The sequence below is a fragment of the Danio rerio genome, chromosome 8 (genome assembly GCF_049306965.1).
Source record: "Danio rerio strain Tuebingen ecotype United States chromosome 8, GRCz12tu, whole genome shotgun sequence".
Taxonomy (NCBI): Eukaryota; Metazoa; Chordata; class Actinopteri; order Cypriniformes; family Danionidae; genus Danio; species Danio rerio.
The window spans coordinates 30452501-30473605 of NC_133183.1; the positions used below are offsets into that span (position 1 = coordinate 30452501).

The following is a 21105-nucleotide window of genomic DNA, read 5'->3' on the forward strand; positions in this document are numbered from 1 at the left end:
TGTAGTTATATCTCGAGTGAAAAAAACAAGAGAGGAGGTTATGTGATCAGAGGAAAAAAAGCTTCCACAGGTGTCATTTTGTTTACACCACTGACCTCTGCTTCACACTTGACTTCTGTCATCCCATTTGATTCAGTAATTCACACTTTTTTTATAACTTAATTTCTAAGTTTGTGACAGCAAGGATACTGCTTTACAGCAGCTCGTCATAGTGTGTGCTATATATTTTATTTGAGACAAATAAAAAAGTCTCAATGGGACACGTTGAGTTCATTTATTGGGTTGTGATATATATTTGGAGCAAGGTAAAATTTTCCACATATTAACAAATGCTGGTAATAAGTAGACTTAGTTTAGACTTGTTTCTTATTTCCATTTGGTCCAAGTTCCAAAAGAGTTTGAGTGCAGTGGCACCAGCATTTGATTGGGTGGTGTTGAATATTGCAAGTTTAAAAAAAAAATTAAATATGAGAGTATAGCTGCATCAGCAAACATTGTTAAAGTCCCATTAGCCTAAAAACATTTAGTGTAAATACAAATACACAACTGGATATAGTTGGTATCAATACAGTGAATCTATGGTAAATATTGGTGATTTGTGGACTAAAATGACTTCCACTGTAATGGCCAGTTTTTTCTGAGCAGAGAGTTCGGGAAAGTACTGTACCATACCACTTTTTGGGTAAAGGGTACCCAGAATGGTACCAAAGAGCAGAGCTAGACTCGCAGGTGAACGCTTTTGGTTTACAGAAAATCATCACCAGTGCTTACAACAAGCCAGGAGAATAAGCATAATTTTCAAATACACAGCCGAGACATTACATCGTAATACAGTTGAAGTCAGAGGTATTAGCCCCCTGAATTATTAGGCCCCTTGTTTATTTTTTCCCCCATTTTCTGTTTAACGAAGTGAAGATTTTTTCAACACATTTCTAAACATAATAGTTTTAATAACACATTTCTGATTTCTTTTATATTTGCCATAATGATAGTAAATAATATTTGACAACATATTTTTCAAAACACTTCAATACAGTTTAAAGTGACATTTAAAGGCTTAACTAGGTTAATAAGGTTAACTAGGCAGGTTAGGGTAATTAGGCAAGTTATGTATAACAATGATTTGTTCTGTAGACTATCGGAAAAAATAAAGCTTAAAGAGGGCTAATAATTTTGATCTTAAAATGGTTCATAAAATTATTTTAAACAGCTTTTATTCTAGCCAAAATAAAACAAATTAGACTTTCTCTAGAAGAAAAAAAAACATTATCAGACATCCTGTGAAAATTTCCTTGCTCTGTTAAACATCATTTGGGGAATATTTAAAAAAAGAAAAAAAAATTCAAAGGGGGCTAATGAGTCTGACTTCAGCTGTATTTGTCATGGTCAACCTGAGTTCAATAAACCTTGTTGTCTTCTTGCGTCAAACAGGCACATGCCATGAAGAAAGCAAAAAAAGAATCTGCTGTATGTCCTCTATTGTTTTTGACGTCGTTGTTGAAAAGTTTGTGGAAAGCGCGAGTTGTTTAGCTTCTTTTTGTTTAGCTTTTTCTCTCTATTTGCTTGCGGTCAACGTATAGATGTCTATTTTTTATTAATAAACTTAATTTCATTTCATTTTTCTTCGGCTTAGTCCCTTTATCAGGGATTGTTATAGTGGAATGAACCACCAACTTATCCAGCATGTTTTACACAGCGGATGCCCATCTAGCTGCAACCCAGTACTGGTAAACATTTCGTATAGTGCATGTCTTTGGACTGTGGGGGAAACCGGAGAACCCTGAGAGGATACCCATGCAAACACGAGGAGAACATGCAAATTCCACACACAAAGACCAACCAATCCAGCCGGGACATGAACCAGTGACCTTTTTGCTTTGAGGCGACAATGCTAACCACAAAGTGTTGCACAATGACAATAACCTACATGTGATTATTGCAATGCTTCTCCCATCTGTTTAGAAATGGACAAATGCGAGATTGAATCGTGAAAAAACAAACAATCACATGATTGGATGAACCAATGATCAGTGGAAATGAGGCATATCTGTACAATTCAACCAGTGTTTTATGCATGAGTGTTGTTAAGAATGGAAGTTCTTATTGGCTTTAAACTGGTTTAAATTAACTAGGACACTTTGATATTTGCACTGGACTTGATCGGTTCTCACTGGCCGTCAGGTGATTGTGACTGATTAGTGTAGTAAATGCATTTGCTCTAGCTAAAAAATTTAATAGCACCTGCTTGAAAAAAATTTAATAGCACCTGCTTGAAAAAAAAAGTTACAAAATGCCATCTGCGTTTTGTAGAATCTGGTTTGATCTTGTGGTTAAGCAAAAAATGGTGGAAAATTTCAACTTTTATTGTAACTGTTAAGGTTTGAATAAGCAATAAGCAATAAGTTAAACAACATTGAATATTTCAAATTAATAATGGATTCAGATTTCTGTAAATTATACAGCTGCTATATATCATTCCAGCTTTAAAAAAAGGAATGGAAAATGCTTGATATATACCCACAATTCGAAAATAAGTCATATACTTATGAAAATAAGCCGCAACCCATCTCTGGGAAACATCCACACACACACACATTCATTCATTCATTTTCTTGTCAGCTTAGTCACTTTATTAATCCGGGGTCGCCACAGCGGAATGAACCACCAACTTATCCAGCAAGTTTTTACGCAGAAGATGCCCTTCCAGCCGCAACACATCTCCTAGAAACATCCACACACACACTCATACACTACGGACAATTTAGCCTACCCAATTCACCTGTACCGCATGTCTTTGGACTGTGGGGGAAACTGGAGCACCCGGAGGAAACCCACGTGAAGGCACGGAGAACATGCAAACTCCACACAGAAACGGCAACTGAGCTGAGCGACCCAGCGACCTTCTTGCTGTGAGGCGACAGCACTACCTACTAAATGTATAACACAAATATAACTTGGCACAGAGGGACAACCCTGTTGACTTTACATTCATATTCACATTTTCCAGTTGATAGATATTAAATAACCAGAACTTATTCTGATTTAAACAGAGTGAGCATTTAAGAGCAGATGGCATACACAAGTGTGGATTGTTGTACATACACAGGAAAACAAAGCAAAAGAGCACTGTTAAAAAAAATCTGTAATTTTACGGTTTATTGGGTATTAAAAAAGTAAAATAATGCCCATTAAATTACAGAAAGTTACCATAAAATATCGGATATTAAATTTCAGAAATTACCTTAAATTTTAATTTCTGGTAAATTTCTGTAATAAAAAAAGAAAAAAAAAAAGTATATATGAAGACTTCAGATGGGTTCTGAATATTTTCCTAATAAAATGAGCATTTGTTTCAGGCTCCTGTGTATTGGTTCAATAATTTCACCTTTATGTCAATAAATAAATTCTTATATAGAATTAAGGTGGCAAAGAAAAATTTCAGACGGCACTTAGAGGTTTTCATTTAGTCAACCCAGACTCATTTAGATTATGTAGCCCTATATACATTTCTGGAGAGTGCCAAAAACACCCCAGGAGCTCAATTTTTATTTATTTTTTTACAGTTTTTGTTTTCGCGAATCCACCAGAGGATTTTTACCAAATTCTCACTATCAACTTAATACTTATTTTATTTTATGGATTCTGTTACTATCTTACCCGATTTCTGGAACCGTTCTTCACTGGACTCAAACCCTCTTGTTCTGGTCTACTCCTCTCTGCATCTCAAGTCCACTGACGTAAATGGCGAGCTAACTGAACAAACTGGTAACAGCCGGAAAGGTGTCTACATGGAGGTAAGCCTTCAGCTAGTAAGCGCGAAAAGGTATCATACTAGGCTTGGGTAATACGGTAATATGGTATACCGCAGAATCTAAAAATAGCAACGGTGTCAGTTTCAATACCGTAATACTGTCATAAAAAAACAATGCACTTAAATAAGAGACAAGTATTAAATATTAAAATTATTTATTTAATGCTGTCTAACAATATCGCTCCTGAGCGAGCGAGCACGCGTGGATGCTATTTGTTTGTTTGTGTGTGTGTGTGTGTAAATGAGAGAGAGCATAGTGCTGTCCGTCTTTCTCTCTCTCTCTGTGTGTGTGTAAATGAGAGAGAGAGAGCGTAGTGCTGTGTGTGAGAGCGTCCTGCACAGATCTCTAATACGAACAAGACAAACATGTGACCGCGAAAATAATGTTGCATAGACGGTATTCAGTTTCTGAATGGTTTAGGCACAAGCCAACAGTTTGATGACGCTGTCTGAGCCTTAAGTCATATTTTTTTTAATTATGCACGGTAATACCGGATACCAGGGTAAAATAGGGAGGAGGTTTGACGGTATCAAAATTTGGTAAGCCTACATCTTACCGCCTCGTAGCGTTCATTGTTAAAAACAAAATGCAGCCATACGTACTTCTGGCTATAATTTGTGATCTCCAAAAACATATATAGGGCTAAGTTTTTAAAATAAGCCTATGTTGCATTTAGTAAAACACTTCATAAATGTGTCTCTAAAACGTATATAAAAATTACAAAAGTGTACCTTTTGACAAGTACCGTCCGGCGACACCTTTTGTACCTTGGCTAAAATGTACCTTGTACCTCGGATAAAAATGGCTTTTATTAATATAGTAAGCCAAAAACATGATCTGTTTGTAAGAAACAAGCTAACATTTGAACTGTAATAAAGCAATAGAGAAAATAGCAAAGTGAATTAAGTGGCTGTCTACTTATAACTCAACACTCTCAGACTCGAGATGATGAAAGACCAATGAAAGAGATTTCAGAGAAAGTCTCTTACTGCTTAACAGGAAAAATGGCTGCAACAAAACAGAGAATAAAAAAAATCTAGAAAACGCAATGCATTTCATCACTGAGAAACATTCAAAGGAACCTTGCTGTTTTAATGAATTACAAAGTCGGAAATCAACGAGAGAAAGCCGGATATGAAGAATGAACACGAGAGGAAGAATGACAGTAATGAGAAGCAGGAAAAAAAGGAGGAGAGCATCTCCCATCGTGGGTTTTTGGTTTCCCCTTAAAGCAGAGCTAGAAAAACCTTCCGGATAAATGAAACCACAGCGGAGGCGAAGAGAATCAGACACCTGCGATCAGACAAGAGCCACAGAGGAAAATGAAGGGATAGTTTGAGATAAAAAGGGGGAAAAGTAGCCTATGAGGATGAGGTGGATGGAGATACTGAGCAAATCCCCCCCAAACAATAATCACTGGATGAAACCCAAAGCCTTTCACAGCACACAGCAGGCAGAGCTGATCTGGCCCTCTGGTTGTGGAGGGGGGTGTTGGGGGGCTCCTATCCTGGGGCAATGACCAGATGCTTCAATGAAAGATTGGGATTTTTTGCTCTTTGTGTGAATGGGGTTGGGGGGTCACACTCACAACCTGTAACGTTTCACTTGTTGATGATCACTGTAATTTTGCCAGGTTGATGAATCAGAATATATATAAATCATAAAAGGATAGTAATATTGAATATAAATGCAAATAAATAAACACAAAGAAAAAGTGAATTTTTACAACTCAAAAATTGTACTTGAAACCTGTAATATTTCACTTGTTGTCAATTTCTGTGATTTTGACAGGTTTTTCAAATATGTTAAAGCAAATGTAAAAGAAGTAGATATGTAAATGTGCAAATATTTTTCTACATTAGCCTAATATTATATAACTGCTGTAAAAAGCTGTGGTGCTGGAATAAAAACTTAAAATAACGGTTGTTACATTACAGAAATTTACCATAAAATAACAGACATTAAATTACAGAAATTTATCAGAAATTTTAATTTAAGGAAATTTATGTAATTTAAGATCCGTCATTTTACAGTAAATGTCTGTAAATTAGCAGCCGTTATTTTACGTTTGCTTTCCGGCAACCCAACTACCAGAAAAAAATGTATAGATTTTTTTTACATTGTAGCTTTCATAACAATATTTAGGATATTATATCAACTAAATAAGATTAAACATACATTAAATATAAATAAAACAAATAAGTAAAACTAAAACATCAATAATTATGTTACATAAAAGAATGTACAAATGTAAAAAAGTAAATTAAATATTCAATAAATAAACAATGGGCAAATTTATGGTTTCGATATCAAATTTATTTCTTCTATTTAGTATTTCATATATTTTATAGTATTTAGCATGAATAATATAATATATTTAGTTATTCAGCAAGAAACTTTATATAAAATATTTTAAAAAACAAAAAGTTTATACTATTACATAGCTATTATAAAATGCTATTATTATTCCTAATTACTCATTCATTCATTTTCTTATGAATTGACTTATCCAGCACATGTTTTACACAGCGGATGCCCACATACACTACAGACAATTTAGCTTACACAATTCACTTATAGCACGTCTTTAGACTTGTGGGGAAAACCCGACCAGCCAGAGAAAATCCACGCAAACACGGGGATAACATGCTAACTCCACACAGAAATGCCAATTGAGGCTCGAACCAGAGGCGACCATGCTACCCACTGCGCCACCATGACACCTTTAATAATTATTATATTATATAATTTTTATAGTTAAACAACTATATTATATACATACTATTTGTAATTACTTTAGATATTCAGGCATTCATTTACACAGTTATTGATATATTGACATTATATTATTCTATATTTATATTATATTTTATTTATTTAGTCTCTGTTTAAATAATAAACACCTGTTAAAAAATTCCACAATCCTTATGCATTTGCATTTACTAAACATTCAAATAAATAATACACTGTAAATGTGAAACAATACACTAACACTTACCCTAACGCTCTTGAGCATGTGAGTGTATAACAATTATTTTAGACAACTGCTCAGAAACAGAGAAGAAGAGAACAGGAGTGGCGTGTGGTGCATTCAGACACTTCATTAAGTGAATGGGGGGCCGGTTTGAGAGACTCCCACTTGCTTTACATGTAAGCACAAAGACATAAAGAACATAAAGGCTGCAGAATGAAGGCAGATGCCGACATCGTCCTGTCCTATCAAGCTCCATTCACAGTAACTGCGGCCTGCACTTATCAGCATTGTGCAGGCTGAGAATGTGTGTGTGTGTGTGCGACAACCTCTGATGGTGATCTGCTTTAAAACTGCACTGATCAATGAAATCTAACCTTTCGTGTTTCTTGCTTCATTGTTTAGTGTTTTTTACAAGGACACGGAGACGGTGTTGTAACTGTTAAATAGAAAAATACCAAAAAATTAGAAAATAAAATATAAATAATAGTTCAGAAGTAAAATGCTAAATAAAAATTGTAATTTACATGAAAAAATATAATATATTACGACTACTTCAAATATGAGATATGCCATTTTGGTTACCAAATTGTGATAAGAGTGTAAAAAAATTTATTTATATACATAATAAACAAGTTAATTGCAAGTTTTTTTTCATGTTTATTTTTTTTTTAGATAATTGTTCTGTTCATCAAGGTAGCATTTATTACAATTTTGAATCACTGCTTTCTTATTGTATGTAGTTTCAAATTAAATTATTACTCCAGCCATTATTGTTTTTATTACTATTAACATAAAAAATTTGTAGAAACAAATAAGTAAACTAAATTTCTACATGTTGTCCCAACGCAAATCGACTGTGTGCATTTTTTACAGTGTATACTATAAAAAAATATAAAACAAAAAGTTGGCAACAAATAGTTTTATGTTGCTTTAACTTATTTTAATAAGTTAATCGGGTTTTAACAAAATGTTTTAAATTATAATAGAGTTTAACTAAAGTTAAGATGACTAAAAAAGTTCATTTGATTCAACTAAAGAAATGAAGGCAGCAATAATGTTTTACAGTATACACTGAAAAATAATTATTCATTGAATTTACAAATCTTTTTTAAGGTAACTGGTTGCAAACAATTTATATTAGCTGAATTGAAATAAGCAAATTAAATTGAGTAATGTTCAGCTTCATTGGTTTGTTTTAATTCAGCTCATATAAATAAATAAAAAAAATATTGAATCCAATCAATCCTTCTTTTCAGTGTACATTTCACTTTTGCTTAGATGGCATAATGCAAAACATAAATGCACTGTACACTGCTTTCTGTTATATACAGTTGAAGTCAGAATCATTAGCCCCCCTTTTATTTATTTATTTTCTTTTTATATTTTCCAAATGATGTTTAACACAGCAAGGGAATTTTCAAACTATGTCTGATAATATTTTTTCTTCTGGAGAAAGTCTTTTTTATTTTATTTCAGCAAGAATAGAAGCAGTTTTTAATTTTTAAAAATTATTAACCCCTTTAAGTAATTTTCTTACCCGATAGTCTACAGATCAAACCATCATTATACAAAAACCTGCCTAATTACCCTAACCTGGGGTGCGTTTCCCAAAACCATCGTTAGCCAACTAAGGTTGCAAGTTCTGTCGTTACAAACAAAGTTTGTTGATTTGCCGTTTTCCAAATCCGTCGCTCATCTGCAAACTGCGTTGCAAACTTGAGCACTCGCAACTACACCTCTGGAGACATATTCATTTAGAACACTCTAATATTCAAAGTTGGAATTATTAAAAATAAAAAAGCATCATCTCTCTTAGATGTAATTTGCTTTCAAACTATTTTTACAGCACAGTTTTGCGATCTTCATGTTTACAATTGTGCTCCCTTCGCAGTGCACTTTGAAAACATTGATGTCATTTTGAACACAGCCTCATGCAAAAATTAGGTGACCCATAATTTAAAAGCAGAATTTATGTTATGTCTTCAAAGCTTGTGAAAACAAAAAGCATACGTTAATTCTTTTAAGGTTATTTATTAAGTATCTGTACTGTATATGACATGGGCCTGCTGGTTAGAACTTTCTGCTGTGGTTTACAAGTGTTAAATTGTAAAAGTAGACTTTTCTAAAAAATAAAAAAACAATATCCTACTTAATAATAATAATAATAATAATCATCATTAATATTTTTATTAAAGTAAGATTTTTTCATTTCTAATACATAATAAAAATTACATTTCATTTTATAATAAATAGCCTCACTATTTATTTATTTATATGATTTATATATGATATTAGAATACGTGTTAGCTTTTGTAAGTGATTTTATGTTTTAGAATAAGATATGTCATATTCTCAATAATATTGGTAAAGGAAACATGGACCCTATATTAGGGTTGGGCAATGTCGACCAATTTGGCATCATATGATGTCTAATGTGAAACATGGCGATGGACGATGCCATTAATTAATTGTAGCCTACCATTTTTACTACCTGACCCACATGGACTTTGCTTTAACCATAACCAAACCATAAATAAATAAAGTTACAAATGACCACCTGTCAATCACTTTTTTTTACTTTTTTCGGACTCTGGCATGAATAGGCAGTGATCTGTGTCGTTCTACATGGCTTTTCCTACAGCTGGTGGAGGAGACGAGAGTTCGGTTGGACTTCACTGTAGTGCATACATTTTCATTGTTTTCACTGCGAAATCCTCACCATGTGCACGGATTTCGGGAGACATTTATGCATAAGACATCTTCGCACCTAAAAACACCAAACGCAGCATTCAGGAACAGATAAACAGTTGTTATGTGAACTTGCTGAAGTAAAAAAAGCCTGCAATGCTTGCCCCACCTTTGTGCTTTTCTTATTGGCCCACTGTTCTAACTGAACGCAATTGATTGGTTAATATCAGCCGTCAATCACACAGTCGATGCGTTCTGCCTTCAGATGACAGGAGTTACAACCGCGAAAATGTGAAGCGCTGAAGATGACAGATTTACTCACAGTTACTAATATTGGCACATCTTATTAGTGATCATGTGCTGAATGTTAATACAGCATTTACACTTTTCCAAGAGTGGATGAAAGACTTCGAGTGGCTTCAAGTCCGTATGAAAATGACTAAAGCCATTCACTGTAAAGTCTGTGGGACAGGGTTTTCAGGTAACAGCGTTTGCCACTGAATCTACACCTTTTAAGCGTGAGAGGTGCTGTAAATCCTTCATTTAATCCTCACGATGCTGTCACCCATGCAAGCGGCAGCTATATGTAACATTTAACACAGCTCATGAAAAGACCGTTATTGCTAATAATATGGCATGCAAATAATAAGTTATATATCAATATAAATGTGGGGCGGGGCGATGGATTGCGATGCCGACTCAGCATCGTGAAGTTTGTCGGCCATCGGCGATGGCATCGTCTATCGGCACAACCCTACCCTTTATGTGCCATTATTTCAGTTAATATGGAAAGCGAGTGCATTTTTTACCAAATCTAATATTGGATTTTATTTTAAATGTGTGTTTGTTTAAAACAATATAATTTGAACAAAGAAATGATGAGGTTCTTCTCTAAAGAAGTAGTTACTGCACCCCGTTTAGCGCGCCATTATGGGCATTTTACGTTACAACTAACATGGTTGAAGCGATGGATCTGCGACACAGAAATAATGCGTTTTGGGAAACATTCATCACTACATCGTTCTTTTCCCAAATGATGCATCGTACTATGATAGTTCAGTCGCAAGTTACGTCCTTGTTTGGGAAAGTACCCCTGCCTAGTTAAAATAATGAACCTAGTTAAGCCTTTAAATGTCATTTTAAGCTGTATAGAAATGTGGTGAAAAAAAATCTGCTCTCCGTTAAACAGAAATTGGTGAAAAAAATAAACGGGGGCAAATAATTCTGACTTGAACTACACTCAAAAAAATGAATTTTGGCTTTTGTTGGTCCAAAGAATATAACTATGTTTAAATTAAACAATTTGCTTATGTTTGTGTACTAAAAATAAAAGTGTTATGTTGGAAAAAATTAGAAAAAGTAAGTTTTCACATTTAAACAGCTTGCTTAATTAACATGAATGAAAGGGAGTAGTGTTGCTTCTGCAGTACTGCATTTTGGTCAATAGGTGGAGTAATATCTGCACATGCGCAGTTTCAAAACAACACAGGAAGCAAGAAGATTCAAACCACAATGATCACTCTCAGCTCGTTTAGATCGGCGCCATAATATGGGAATCAAAAGATGAAGATTACAGTACAAATTGAGAACGTGCACAGAAAGCTTTCCTTAATGTGGATGCAGGTGAGATTTTTTTACTTTGTATGTATTCATACTGAGGCTGTGACAACATTTGAATCACTAATGAACTTCCTTGTAATACTATGTTGTGTTTGTGTATAGTATTGTTATGAAATTGTCATGTTTCCTGTGTCTTTTTCACATTAAAGGCAGATTAATTTCTAGTTTTTTTGCATTCATGTGAAATTTTATACTTGGTATATATTAAGCCCAAAATAAAGTTGCAAACGTTGGTAGTAAGAAATAGTCTAATTTTAAATGAGTGTCAAGCAGTTTGTCAAGTTTTAATGCCAGTTTTGATAACTTACATAATGTTAATTAAAAGGTGGTGTTGGCAAAGCATATGTGACGCTTAAATAGGATGACATCTAGCATGATGACATATTTAATGTAAGCTTATTTGTTTGGTCATCTAACACATTTAAACTTTTAAGTTTAGTAGTTTGCAGTTTTTTTTTCCATTTTTATTATTATAAATATATTATTCTAAATGCTATATATTTATATTATTAAATTTTATTATTACAAATCTTTGCTTACTCGCATCTTTTTTTCTCCCTCAGGTTTACAGCTCAGCCTCTGTCCCATATCTGGCTGAGGAGACTGTGGATAATCCAGGTACTATGTCTTTAGATGCCTAGACACGCATTAAAATGATGTACAGTAAAAATTACTAGTAATTTTAACTACTAATTTTTTAGTAAATTACTAATTGTCATTTCATGTCATTTAGAACATCACCAGTGGAAAAAAAGGTGTGAATGCATTCTCAAAGCCCTTGTGAGGGAGTACACGGTAAGCCATTTACTTTTTTTTACATTTTGTATTTTCCTCTTAAACTATTTCCTCCTTTCACCTTTGATCTGTTGGTAAACTTTTTATTTTTTTACTTGACATTTTTAGGATGCTGGACATGATGAAGCACAAACCTTGATGTGCAACACCAACTTATGAATCTACAGTAGTTACATTAACATTTATCAGACTCTCTTGTCTAAAGTGACTTACAATTGAGGACACATTCAGCAAATCAACAAGAAGAGGCAATACACCCAAGATGTGCTAATTATACAAAAAATTGTTAAGAATGCTTCTACATGTGGTTTGTCAAGCCCACTCACCTGTGTGAAGCAGACTTTATGCACAATGTTTTTTTGTGTGTGTGTTTGTTTTTTTTTAGATATATGGAGTGGTTGTAAGAAAGTGTCTGGTGCAAATGTGCAGAAATGGTGCCCAGAGAGATGAATGTGTGTAGCTATTGCATGTTCTGTGATGGTTGGTCTAATTTATGATGTAATGCTGATTGTGTTACATTGCTTTAAAGTGGTAATCTTTCTTTGAACAACTGAAGTGTTATCTGCTTTTTCAGTGTAAAGAAGGTACATCATAGTTTACAAAAGAAGACTTAATTTTTCTAAGTATATTTTTGTTACTCATTTAATGGCAGAATATTATTTTTTAAATGTTTTTTGTAATATATGAAAAGTAATTCGAAAAGTGTATTTTATGATGTTTTTGTAAGCTTATTTTTGTAAATCATTTATTGTTTTTAATTTACTTCATACTTGTATTAATATTAATTTAATAGTATATTGTACATACAGTATTTAACTTATTGTAATAAGTGAAGATACAGATAAAGACAATATTTGGATTTTGATAATCATTTTATTGCTGGAAAATGTGTAAAACTGTAAAAACGCTATTGAATAAACTCAATGAAACAGAAACAGTTTTTTTTATTTGGTTAAACATAACAATCTAAATTTTAGAATAATTGTACTTAAATAACTACATTGATTAAAGCTAAATTATAAATGTTACATTGATTGAACTAAACAACATTACATTACCTTTATGTAACTAACTTAAGTTACTAAAATAACTAAAATAAATATTCTTTATTAAAGGTAACTTAACTCAGTTACGTGGAACGAGTGGACAAAAAAAAGTTAATTAACGCCAACATGTCATTTTTTTGAGTGTATATATATATATATATATATATATATATATATATATATATATATATATATATATATATATGTGTGTGTGTGTGTACACAAAATCTCATTGACATTGCAGAATTTGGGCATAACAAAGTGCATACAGCCTTCCAGTGTTTGACTCGAAACAGACGGGACACGAGATGCAGAACGGAACCAAACAGAATGTACGCTGGTTGTTGTATCAACTCACTCAGCGATTGTGTGACATTTCAGGCCTTTCCTTCTCTTTCTCTCTCATAGAAAAGGGGTGTTAGAGGAGGGAGGGATGGTATCAGAGGGGGGTCTGTCTGTCTGCGTGTGTGAAGGCACAGACGCTTCAGTAGTAATGTGATGTGTGTCCCGAGGGATGTTTGATGGATTAATGCTGAGCAGCTCCATTGCGATGTACCACCTGATCTCACTCCCACCGTCTGCCTCTATAAAACCTGCCTGACTGCTGATCTCAGCTAGTCTCTCAGTCTCTCCTCTCTCTGTCTGTCTGTCTTTCTCTCTATCTCTCTCTCTCTCTCTCTCTCTCTCCCCTCTATCTCTTCCTCCTCTCAGCCGCCTCCGCTGCAGGCCAGGAGCTATCCAGTGCTGAACAAGTGATTTTTTTTTCTTTTTTTTTCAGCAGCGTAAGCGGGTGTGTGTGTGTGTACAGTAACACACACTCACACACAGTATTGTACCATCAGACATCTCTCTCCTCCAGCGTGCTCTTCATTTCTTTCCTTCATCAGTTTTCTTTTTTAGTTCCCGAGATCTGGATCTTGTTTTTTTTGCACGACGGATTTCATTCGGGACGATTTGATCTGTTTTTTGCGGGTCAGTCTGCGACCGATGTGAAGGATTTTCTGGTGCGTCTGTGCGACCGTAAACCATGCCTCGCTCGTTTCTGGTGAAGAAAATCAAACTGGATGATTTTTCCTCATCTCCCGTGTCTAATCATCATCACCATCATCACAATGACCGCCATATGGACGACTCCTTTACGCGCTCGCGCTCCAGTTTGGGAGTCCGGCTTTGCGAAAACGGTGAGTAATGTGCTTAAATATATTGTTTTTACACATAACAGCAGCCTGACTACATGGGCTCGATAAATATTTCCAAACCCAATTTGTGTTTTGTGTGGCCAACAGATGTTACATAAAGCTTCCCGTTCTGTCGCAAACTAATCCGTAAAAACCCTCCATCCTTTCACCCCCAACCCCGTCCTCCATTGTGCCCCCCAGACTTTCTTTGTTTTTGTTTTTTCTCTGACACAAATCAGGTCACGCAGTGAGATCAGCTTATGCGAATAAATCCCTCATACCAGTTTGTTGTGTGTAACAGCTAATGCTAAGGCTAACGTGCTGCTTTTGTGGGGCTGATGTGTTTGTCCTTAGCTGATACTGCCCTTGAGTTTCGGTCCAAACACCCCCCCCCTCCCTGCATCCCTCCATCCACTCTCTCTTTCCTCGCTCTCCTCCCCCATCCTCCTTTTTCTGCTTCATCTCACTATTTCACTCTTTCACTCTCCTGCTTCCGGGTACATGAATCTAAGTGGTTGAAGGGGGGTGGAGGTTGTGTTTCAGCCATCATTGATGCCACTGGAGACATTCGAGTATACTGTACTGTATGGCTGGAAGGAGAACGAGGGAGATGAAAAGAAAGAAAAGCTGGAGGCAGCGCTGACTTTTGTCACATGATGCAGCAGCACGCACACGCACACAATAGGGCAAATAGCATCACGCGCAGAGTAGAGCCCAGCATCCCTCAGCGGACATGATGGGACAGGCTGAGCTAAACTGAGCCAGTCTACTGAGACTAAAAGGGAGTCCAGAGAGCTCTGTGTCCTCGCAGACAGATTTCGGCAGCAGATGTGTGGCTCGCTCTGCCCCGCTATGCTGTTTTTCACAGATAAGCAAGATAAGACAGGGGGGATATATTCCCACCTGTTACGAAAAGAAAAAACACTACAGACTGTTTATCGTTTCTGGGTCATTGTAAGATTATTTGAACTTTTAAGGTGAGCAGCTTGTTTTAAAATGACATTCAAACATGCATTTTCTTTTTATTTTATGAATATTACTAATTCACATGAATGGTTTAAGCATCAGAACTTCTAAATAACAAAGGACATACAACTCCATTCTTCTCATCTTTCAAGACTAATAATTAAAGAGCATATTTAAAAATTCGATCACAACAATTATTGTTTCTTTAAACAAATCATGATTATATTTGCAGTATTAACAGTATTATTCTATTGATTTATTCATATTTGTTTATTATAATATTAATATCTAAACTGTGTTATTAAATGAACAATTATTGTTTATTACAGCTATATTTACAATATTACACTGAATAACCGTTTTTCCAGCCAAAAATGGTTTGGTTTCTTTGTACTTCTGTATGCAATAAATAAATAAATAAATATAAATTTGGGTAAAATATAAGGAAAACACCCCCAGCACTTTTTAATAACACTTATTCGAACTGTGAAGGCTTTCAAGATCATTGTGTATTGGTTAATATATAAAAAATATTTATTTTAAAAACAGTGTTTTTGTTTCGATCTTTGTTTTTGTTGTACACCTGTAGTGTTCCTACAGAAAATATAGCAACCAACAAGTTTAAAACATATATGTAATTACATCAATCAAATAGCCTAATAATGTCTAAGCCAATTTGTGAGGACGGTACAGATAAATGTCTAAAAACATCCTGTCAGATTGTCTTCTGTTCCACTTTTCCCTGACAAGCTTCATTGTTAATACTCTTTGCTTCCTTTCTGATACTGTACTGCATTAAACGCCATTCAGTTTCCCTTTTAGCATGCAGATTCAATTACAAACATTTTGTCGAAGACATGGCACCTTGGAAGGTGTATTATGTCTGTGAAATTTCAATGGCAATAAACGCGTCTGAGCCCCACGGCTGCCAGAAATCCTTTTAGCGGCTCCTGAATGACCCTCATGATGCATTAAGACTTGCTCTTCATGGTCAGAGGGCTCATAATCAGTTTAGAGAAGTTAGGGGGGAGTTTATTTGTTTCAGCAGATAGAAACGTAACAGGATGTCCTGTTTTAGGGAATAAATTGTCATATTTATGGAATAAAAAGGACATTTTGATGTTTTGAAATCTGGGAAATAGCTTGATTCTGTTCTGAGAGAAGTGAAAGTTCCTTCAAAATCTATTCAAAACGTCAACCTCTGTTCACTTCCACTTTTAGCAGATTAAGCTGTGAATAATGGACATATAACACAAAACTCTACAGGAGCCTCAGATAATCTGATCAAAGCAAAAGAGAGCCTGAGTGGCTTCTTCATCTCAAGGAGAGAAAGAGAGACACTTGTGCTTCCACCACAGTTAACCTGCTTAATTAGCCATTAACCATGTTAAAAGCCTCTGGGTCTTAAACACACACGCACTGAATGAGATATGCAGAAGTCCTCTAACAGCCACTATGAAAACCTTTTTGTACCTCATTATAAACTATGAAGCAAAAGAGTTTGAGATAAAGCTTACGATATGAAATAATTTTCCAAATCTCTCACTGTGTGTTATGAAGTAACAATATAAAATATATAAATCTCACGGTGAGATACAAAGACAAAACTGTGAACGATAAAGCAATGTTCTAAAACATCAATTCCTAATTATGACAAATCATTTCATTGTTCTAGCCAAGAATTCATATTTTGATAAATTAATTCGCAATTGTGAAAAAGTTGAATCACAAGACATACAGTAGAAGTAATTTAATTAATAAAAATATTGTTTTTTTAATATATAGTCTTAGGAAGAACCTGACTTTTGTATAAAATGGCACAAAATATAGCCAAACTGCTATTTCCAATATATTTTATCTTCAAAATGGCAAAGATGAAGAAAAGTAGACAAGATTCCAAAATCAAGTTTTCACAGCAATGCTATAAAGGAACCATTTTGAGTGACCTTTCAGTCATAATTCCTCCCAGTTTTGAACCACTTTGCAACTGTAAACACATTTAACAATCTACAGAAACAAATGTGCAATGAAAATGTTCCATGGAGGTGAAAGATTGGGAATGAGTCGGTATAAGATTCTGACGGTATGATAACCTTAGATAAAAACATCACGGTTTCACGGTATTGTGGTAACTCCAATTCTTTTTAAATGTCTGGGTAAAAAACTAAAACTTTTCCCCTTTTGAACACGCTATATTTCATTTTAAGAAACATTTAAAATATTTTGCAGCAGTAAACAAGTCAGGCTATATAATTCAAATGAATTATTATTGACTTCTGGTGTCTTCATTTTTTTCAAAAACACAGATTTCTTAACAACATAGGTCTTAAACTCAATTGCTGGAGGGTCGTAGCTCTGCACAGTTTTGCTCCAACCCTGATTAAATACAGCTGATCCAACTAATCAAAGTGTTTAAGACTACTAGACACTACTAGATCAGCTGTGCTTGATTAGGGCTGGAGCAAAACATAACTACGGCACTCCAGGAATTGAGTTTGAGCCCTTTGCTTTACGATTTAAAATGGCATCTTTGGATATCGTTTCTGCTAGAGATACTGTTGTGCTAAAAAAAAAAATAAACGTAAATAAAAAATCTTACACATACCTTTGGAATGGTTTACCAAAAAATTTGACAGTTTTAAAACCTTGACTTTTCCAAACCACGGTAAACCTTATCATCCCATGACTATTAAAGATTCTTCCAGAAGCCATTTACAGACTATGACTCAATTACTCAAAGCAGCACAATGTATTTTGCGTCTTAAATTGCTTTACACTTGCAGATCAGTGCAGAAGTGAAAGGTCAATGAGTTAATAACACATTCATGTTCTCTGCCCGGCTGCAGGCTACATCAAGGATTACATCAGCTCGTCCGAGTACACGGAGGAGAAGCAGGCCGACATGAAGCTGAACTCAGAGCTGCTGTACTCTCCGGTCAGCAGTGGAGGAGGAGAGTATTGCCAACCAGACCTGGAGCATCCAGACAGCCCTCAGTCCGGCCTCACAGCCCGCGGATACTTCAGCAGCGAGAGCGAGTCTCTCAGCGAGGGCTACACCATGGACGCGTTCTTCATATCCGACGGCCGTTCTAGAAGAAAGGGAGAAGTCTCGGAAGCAGCGAAGGCCGATGAAGTGGAGAAAGAAGTGGTTGGAGTGAACAACGGCGGAGCACGGCACACCTGCAACGAGTGCGGCAAGACCTACGCCACGTCCTCCAACCTGAGTCGACACAAGCAGACCCACCGCAGTCTTGACAGCAAGATGGCACGCAAGTGTCCAACCTGCGACAAGGTTTACGTGTCCATGCCGGCGCTGGCCATGCACATACTCACTCATGACCTCAAGCACAAATGCCACGTGTGCAGCAAAGCCTTCAGTCGGCCGTGGCTGCTGCAGGGGCACATGCGCTCGCATACAGGAGAAAAACCATTCGCCTGCGCCCACTGCGGAAAAGCCTTTGCCGACCGCTCCAACCTACGGGCACACATGCAGACGCATTCGGCCTTCAAACACTACAGCTGCAAGCGCTGCAATAAGACCTTCGCGCTCAAGTCCTACCTGAACAAGCACTACGAGTCGGCCTGCTTCAGAGGCTCCGGAGACGAGGACGAATCTGGCTCAGAGAATTAACAAGTCGGAAAAGATAAAGATGTTTTAATGCTCGCAAAAATCCCCACAAGACTCCCTATTCACAAACCCCACTCTCCCTTTTTTAGAAAGCAATATTTTCACCAAGAAAAAAAAAACCCTGAACCAACCCAATAATAAGACAATATTGAATAGATGCTGGATTTTTTTTCTTTGGTAAAAACTAAACTAAAAAAAAAAGACCCTCTCATATAGACATGTACAATTATGAGGCTTGGCATGCAAATTTTTATGAACATAATACTATTAATAACGATAGTAATAATATTTAGATTCCTGATGTTTTATAGCAAATCCTAAAAAAAGACATAAAAAAGGACAGCAACAGGTTTGTGCTTTTTGAGAAATGAAAATCAATTTGTATTTTTATGCTGCTCTTTTATTTTGAATTCTTTTGCAACTGCCAACATGAACTTTTTATGAAAATGTGAATAATGACAGTATTTGCAAAAAAAAAAGAACAAAAAAAAAAAAAGATTGTAGACCTCTGAAAAGGTACAAACTTTTGTTACACTTTTGGTATTTGATTTATAATTGTTATTTTTATATTCAAAGTCTCCTGCAGTTTCTTGGTTCCATTATTTATTTGCTTTTTTATTTATTTATTTATTTGTGCCAATCACGTCCTGTAACTGTTGGATCAGAGCCCATCACTCTGTGTTTACCGTATGGAGGAAACAGCACTCAAGACTTTTCAATGATCTCCAAACACTCCGAATATATGGATGACAGGGATTTTCTCTGCTCGCTCTGCTGGGCTTCCTCACACTAAAACAGACTGCATGCGCTCCAGACACGTGGAGCTTCGGCCCTTGTCTTCCTGCTCCATGATTACCTCACCCAGAGGCAGGTATGACCTCAAACCTCTGCTCTGTCCACGCTCTCAAAGATCCCATCACACAAACCTCATTTCTACCATTCCAGTATTATTATCATCATCAAGTACTTATGTATTTATGTATGCACTATTTTGATTTCCCTTATTTATTTCATGTGTATTTATTTATTTATGATCTATTTATTTATTTATTTGGTTGATTATTCTGTGTGTTATTGGATGCTGAACTGCCGTTGACCTTTTAAGATGCTGCTCTTTAATGAAAAACTTTATATGCATGATCCAGCTGTAGAAGGATTTTATTCTCTCTCTCTATTTTTTTTTTAAGAGGCACGGTACGCAATGTTTGAAAGCGGATGAATTCAGGTTGATGATGCTTTGTTTAATGGGCAATAATTCCTCTTGGGTACAGCAACTTGTATAATCAAAGCTGTCCTGTTAGCAGTCAATGTAGGGCAATAAACAAGAACCTCCTTAATATCTCAAAGGTCATTCTCTCCATTTCGTTGTTTCCAGAGCTCCATTTCCTGCTGAGACCATCCACAATGTCTATATATGGTGTGTTTGTGTGACTCCACCCACATTTGTGACATCACAGTTCATCTCATTGCCGAATAACCAATAAATTAGTAATTAGTAAGTAAATTAGTAAGTGGTTAATGCCTTTTGCATCCAAACGCAATTAAAAACGATTTATTAGGTGCAAATTTAATCAAAACCGATATTAAAACCCGTTCTTTTTTTACTTACAATATTAAATGGTTTTAATAAGCAATTTTTGCAGCAATAAGCCTTTTTCTAACAGCGTTTTTATTATTATTACTATCACAAACTCTCTAAGCAATAGCTTTGAATGTAATTATAAAAAAGACTAACCCACAGCATGACATATTTCATGCATTTGGCTTTAGCTGTCTGAATAAATCCCATCATAAGCTGTGGCCGCCAGACGATGACATGAATATGACAGAGTTTCAGTGACATGTGAAATAGGAGTCCCAAATCCTAAACCCAGAAATAATAACCCCCCCCTGAATGGCCAATCAGAATGGATTATTCAGTGTTCGGGAGAAAGGAGTGCTGGGTTCAGGACAGAGATGAAACAAAATAGAGGCTTAATGGCAGCATTGATGGAAAGAGCTGAGCATATGGCGCCAATGTGCTGCTGTCTTTATAATTAAGATCTGAAAGATGTTCAGAGATGAAAGCAAAAGAAGCGCAATCTGAAAATTTGATGTTGTAAATGAGCTGTCTCTGTCTAATCAAGCAGAAAAAGCAGAAGCAATACTTCATGTTGTATAACAAAAACACATTTAGCACCATTATGAGGAACGAAACACATATGATGCATCTCAATATATATGATGCATCAAAGTGAACAGAAGCAATATACACCCCCCTAAAGGGTTAACAGGTGTTGTTGGACAGACAGTAGTCTGAAAGCATAATTGAGTCTGAGTTTGACCTTGCGAGGAAGGTCGAGCAGCAGCAGCCAAAGGCTCTGTCAGCGTTTTGCATATTGTAAAAAGGACGGCACAA

General features: G+C 35.7%; 1 protein-coding gene and 1 long non-coding RNA gene across 22 annotated transcripts in view; one reads left to right on the top strand and one right to left on the bottom strand.

The window, feature by feature from the left end:
• Positions 1-21105, bottom strand: part of LOC137496363 (uncharacterized) — a 105278-nt gene that overhangs the window by 72905 nt on the left and 11268 nt on the right. For 4 of the 21 annotated variants that reach the window (XR_012384410.1, XR_012384402.1, XR_012384413.1 and 1 more), the window contains exon 5: positions 9341-9553. The exons of the other annotated variants lie outside the window; for them this stretch is intronic. This is a non-coding gene — a long non-coding RNA (uncharacterized lncRNA). Of the gene's footprint in view, positions 1-9340; positions 9554-21105 lie in introns of those variants that run through there. 21 annotated transcript variants of the gene reach the window in all.
• scrt2 (scratch family zinc finger 2) lies at positions 13598-20046 on the top strand. Its single transcript, NM_213637.1, is given in 2 exon segments — positions 13598-14116; positions 17926-20046. Coding segments are annotated over 2 exon segments (939 nt in total). The 5' UTR covers positions 13598-13962; the 3' UTR covers positions 18711-20046.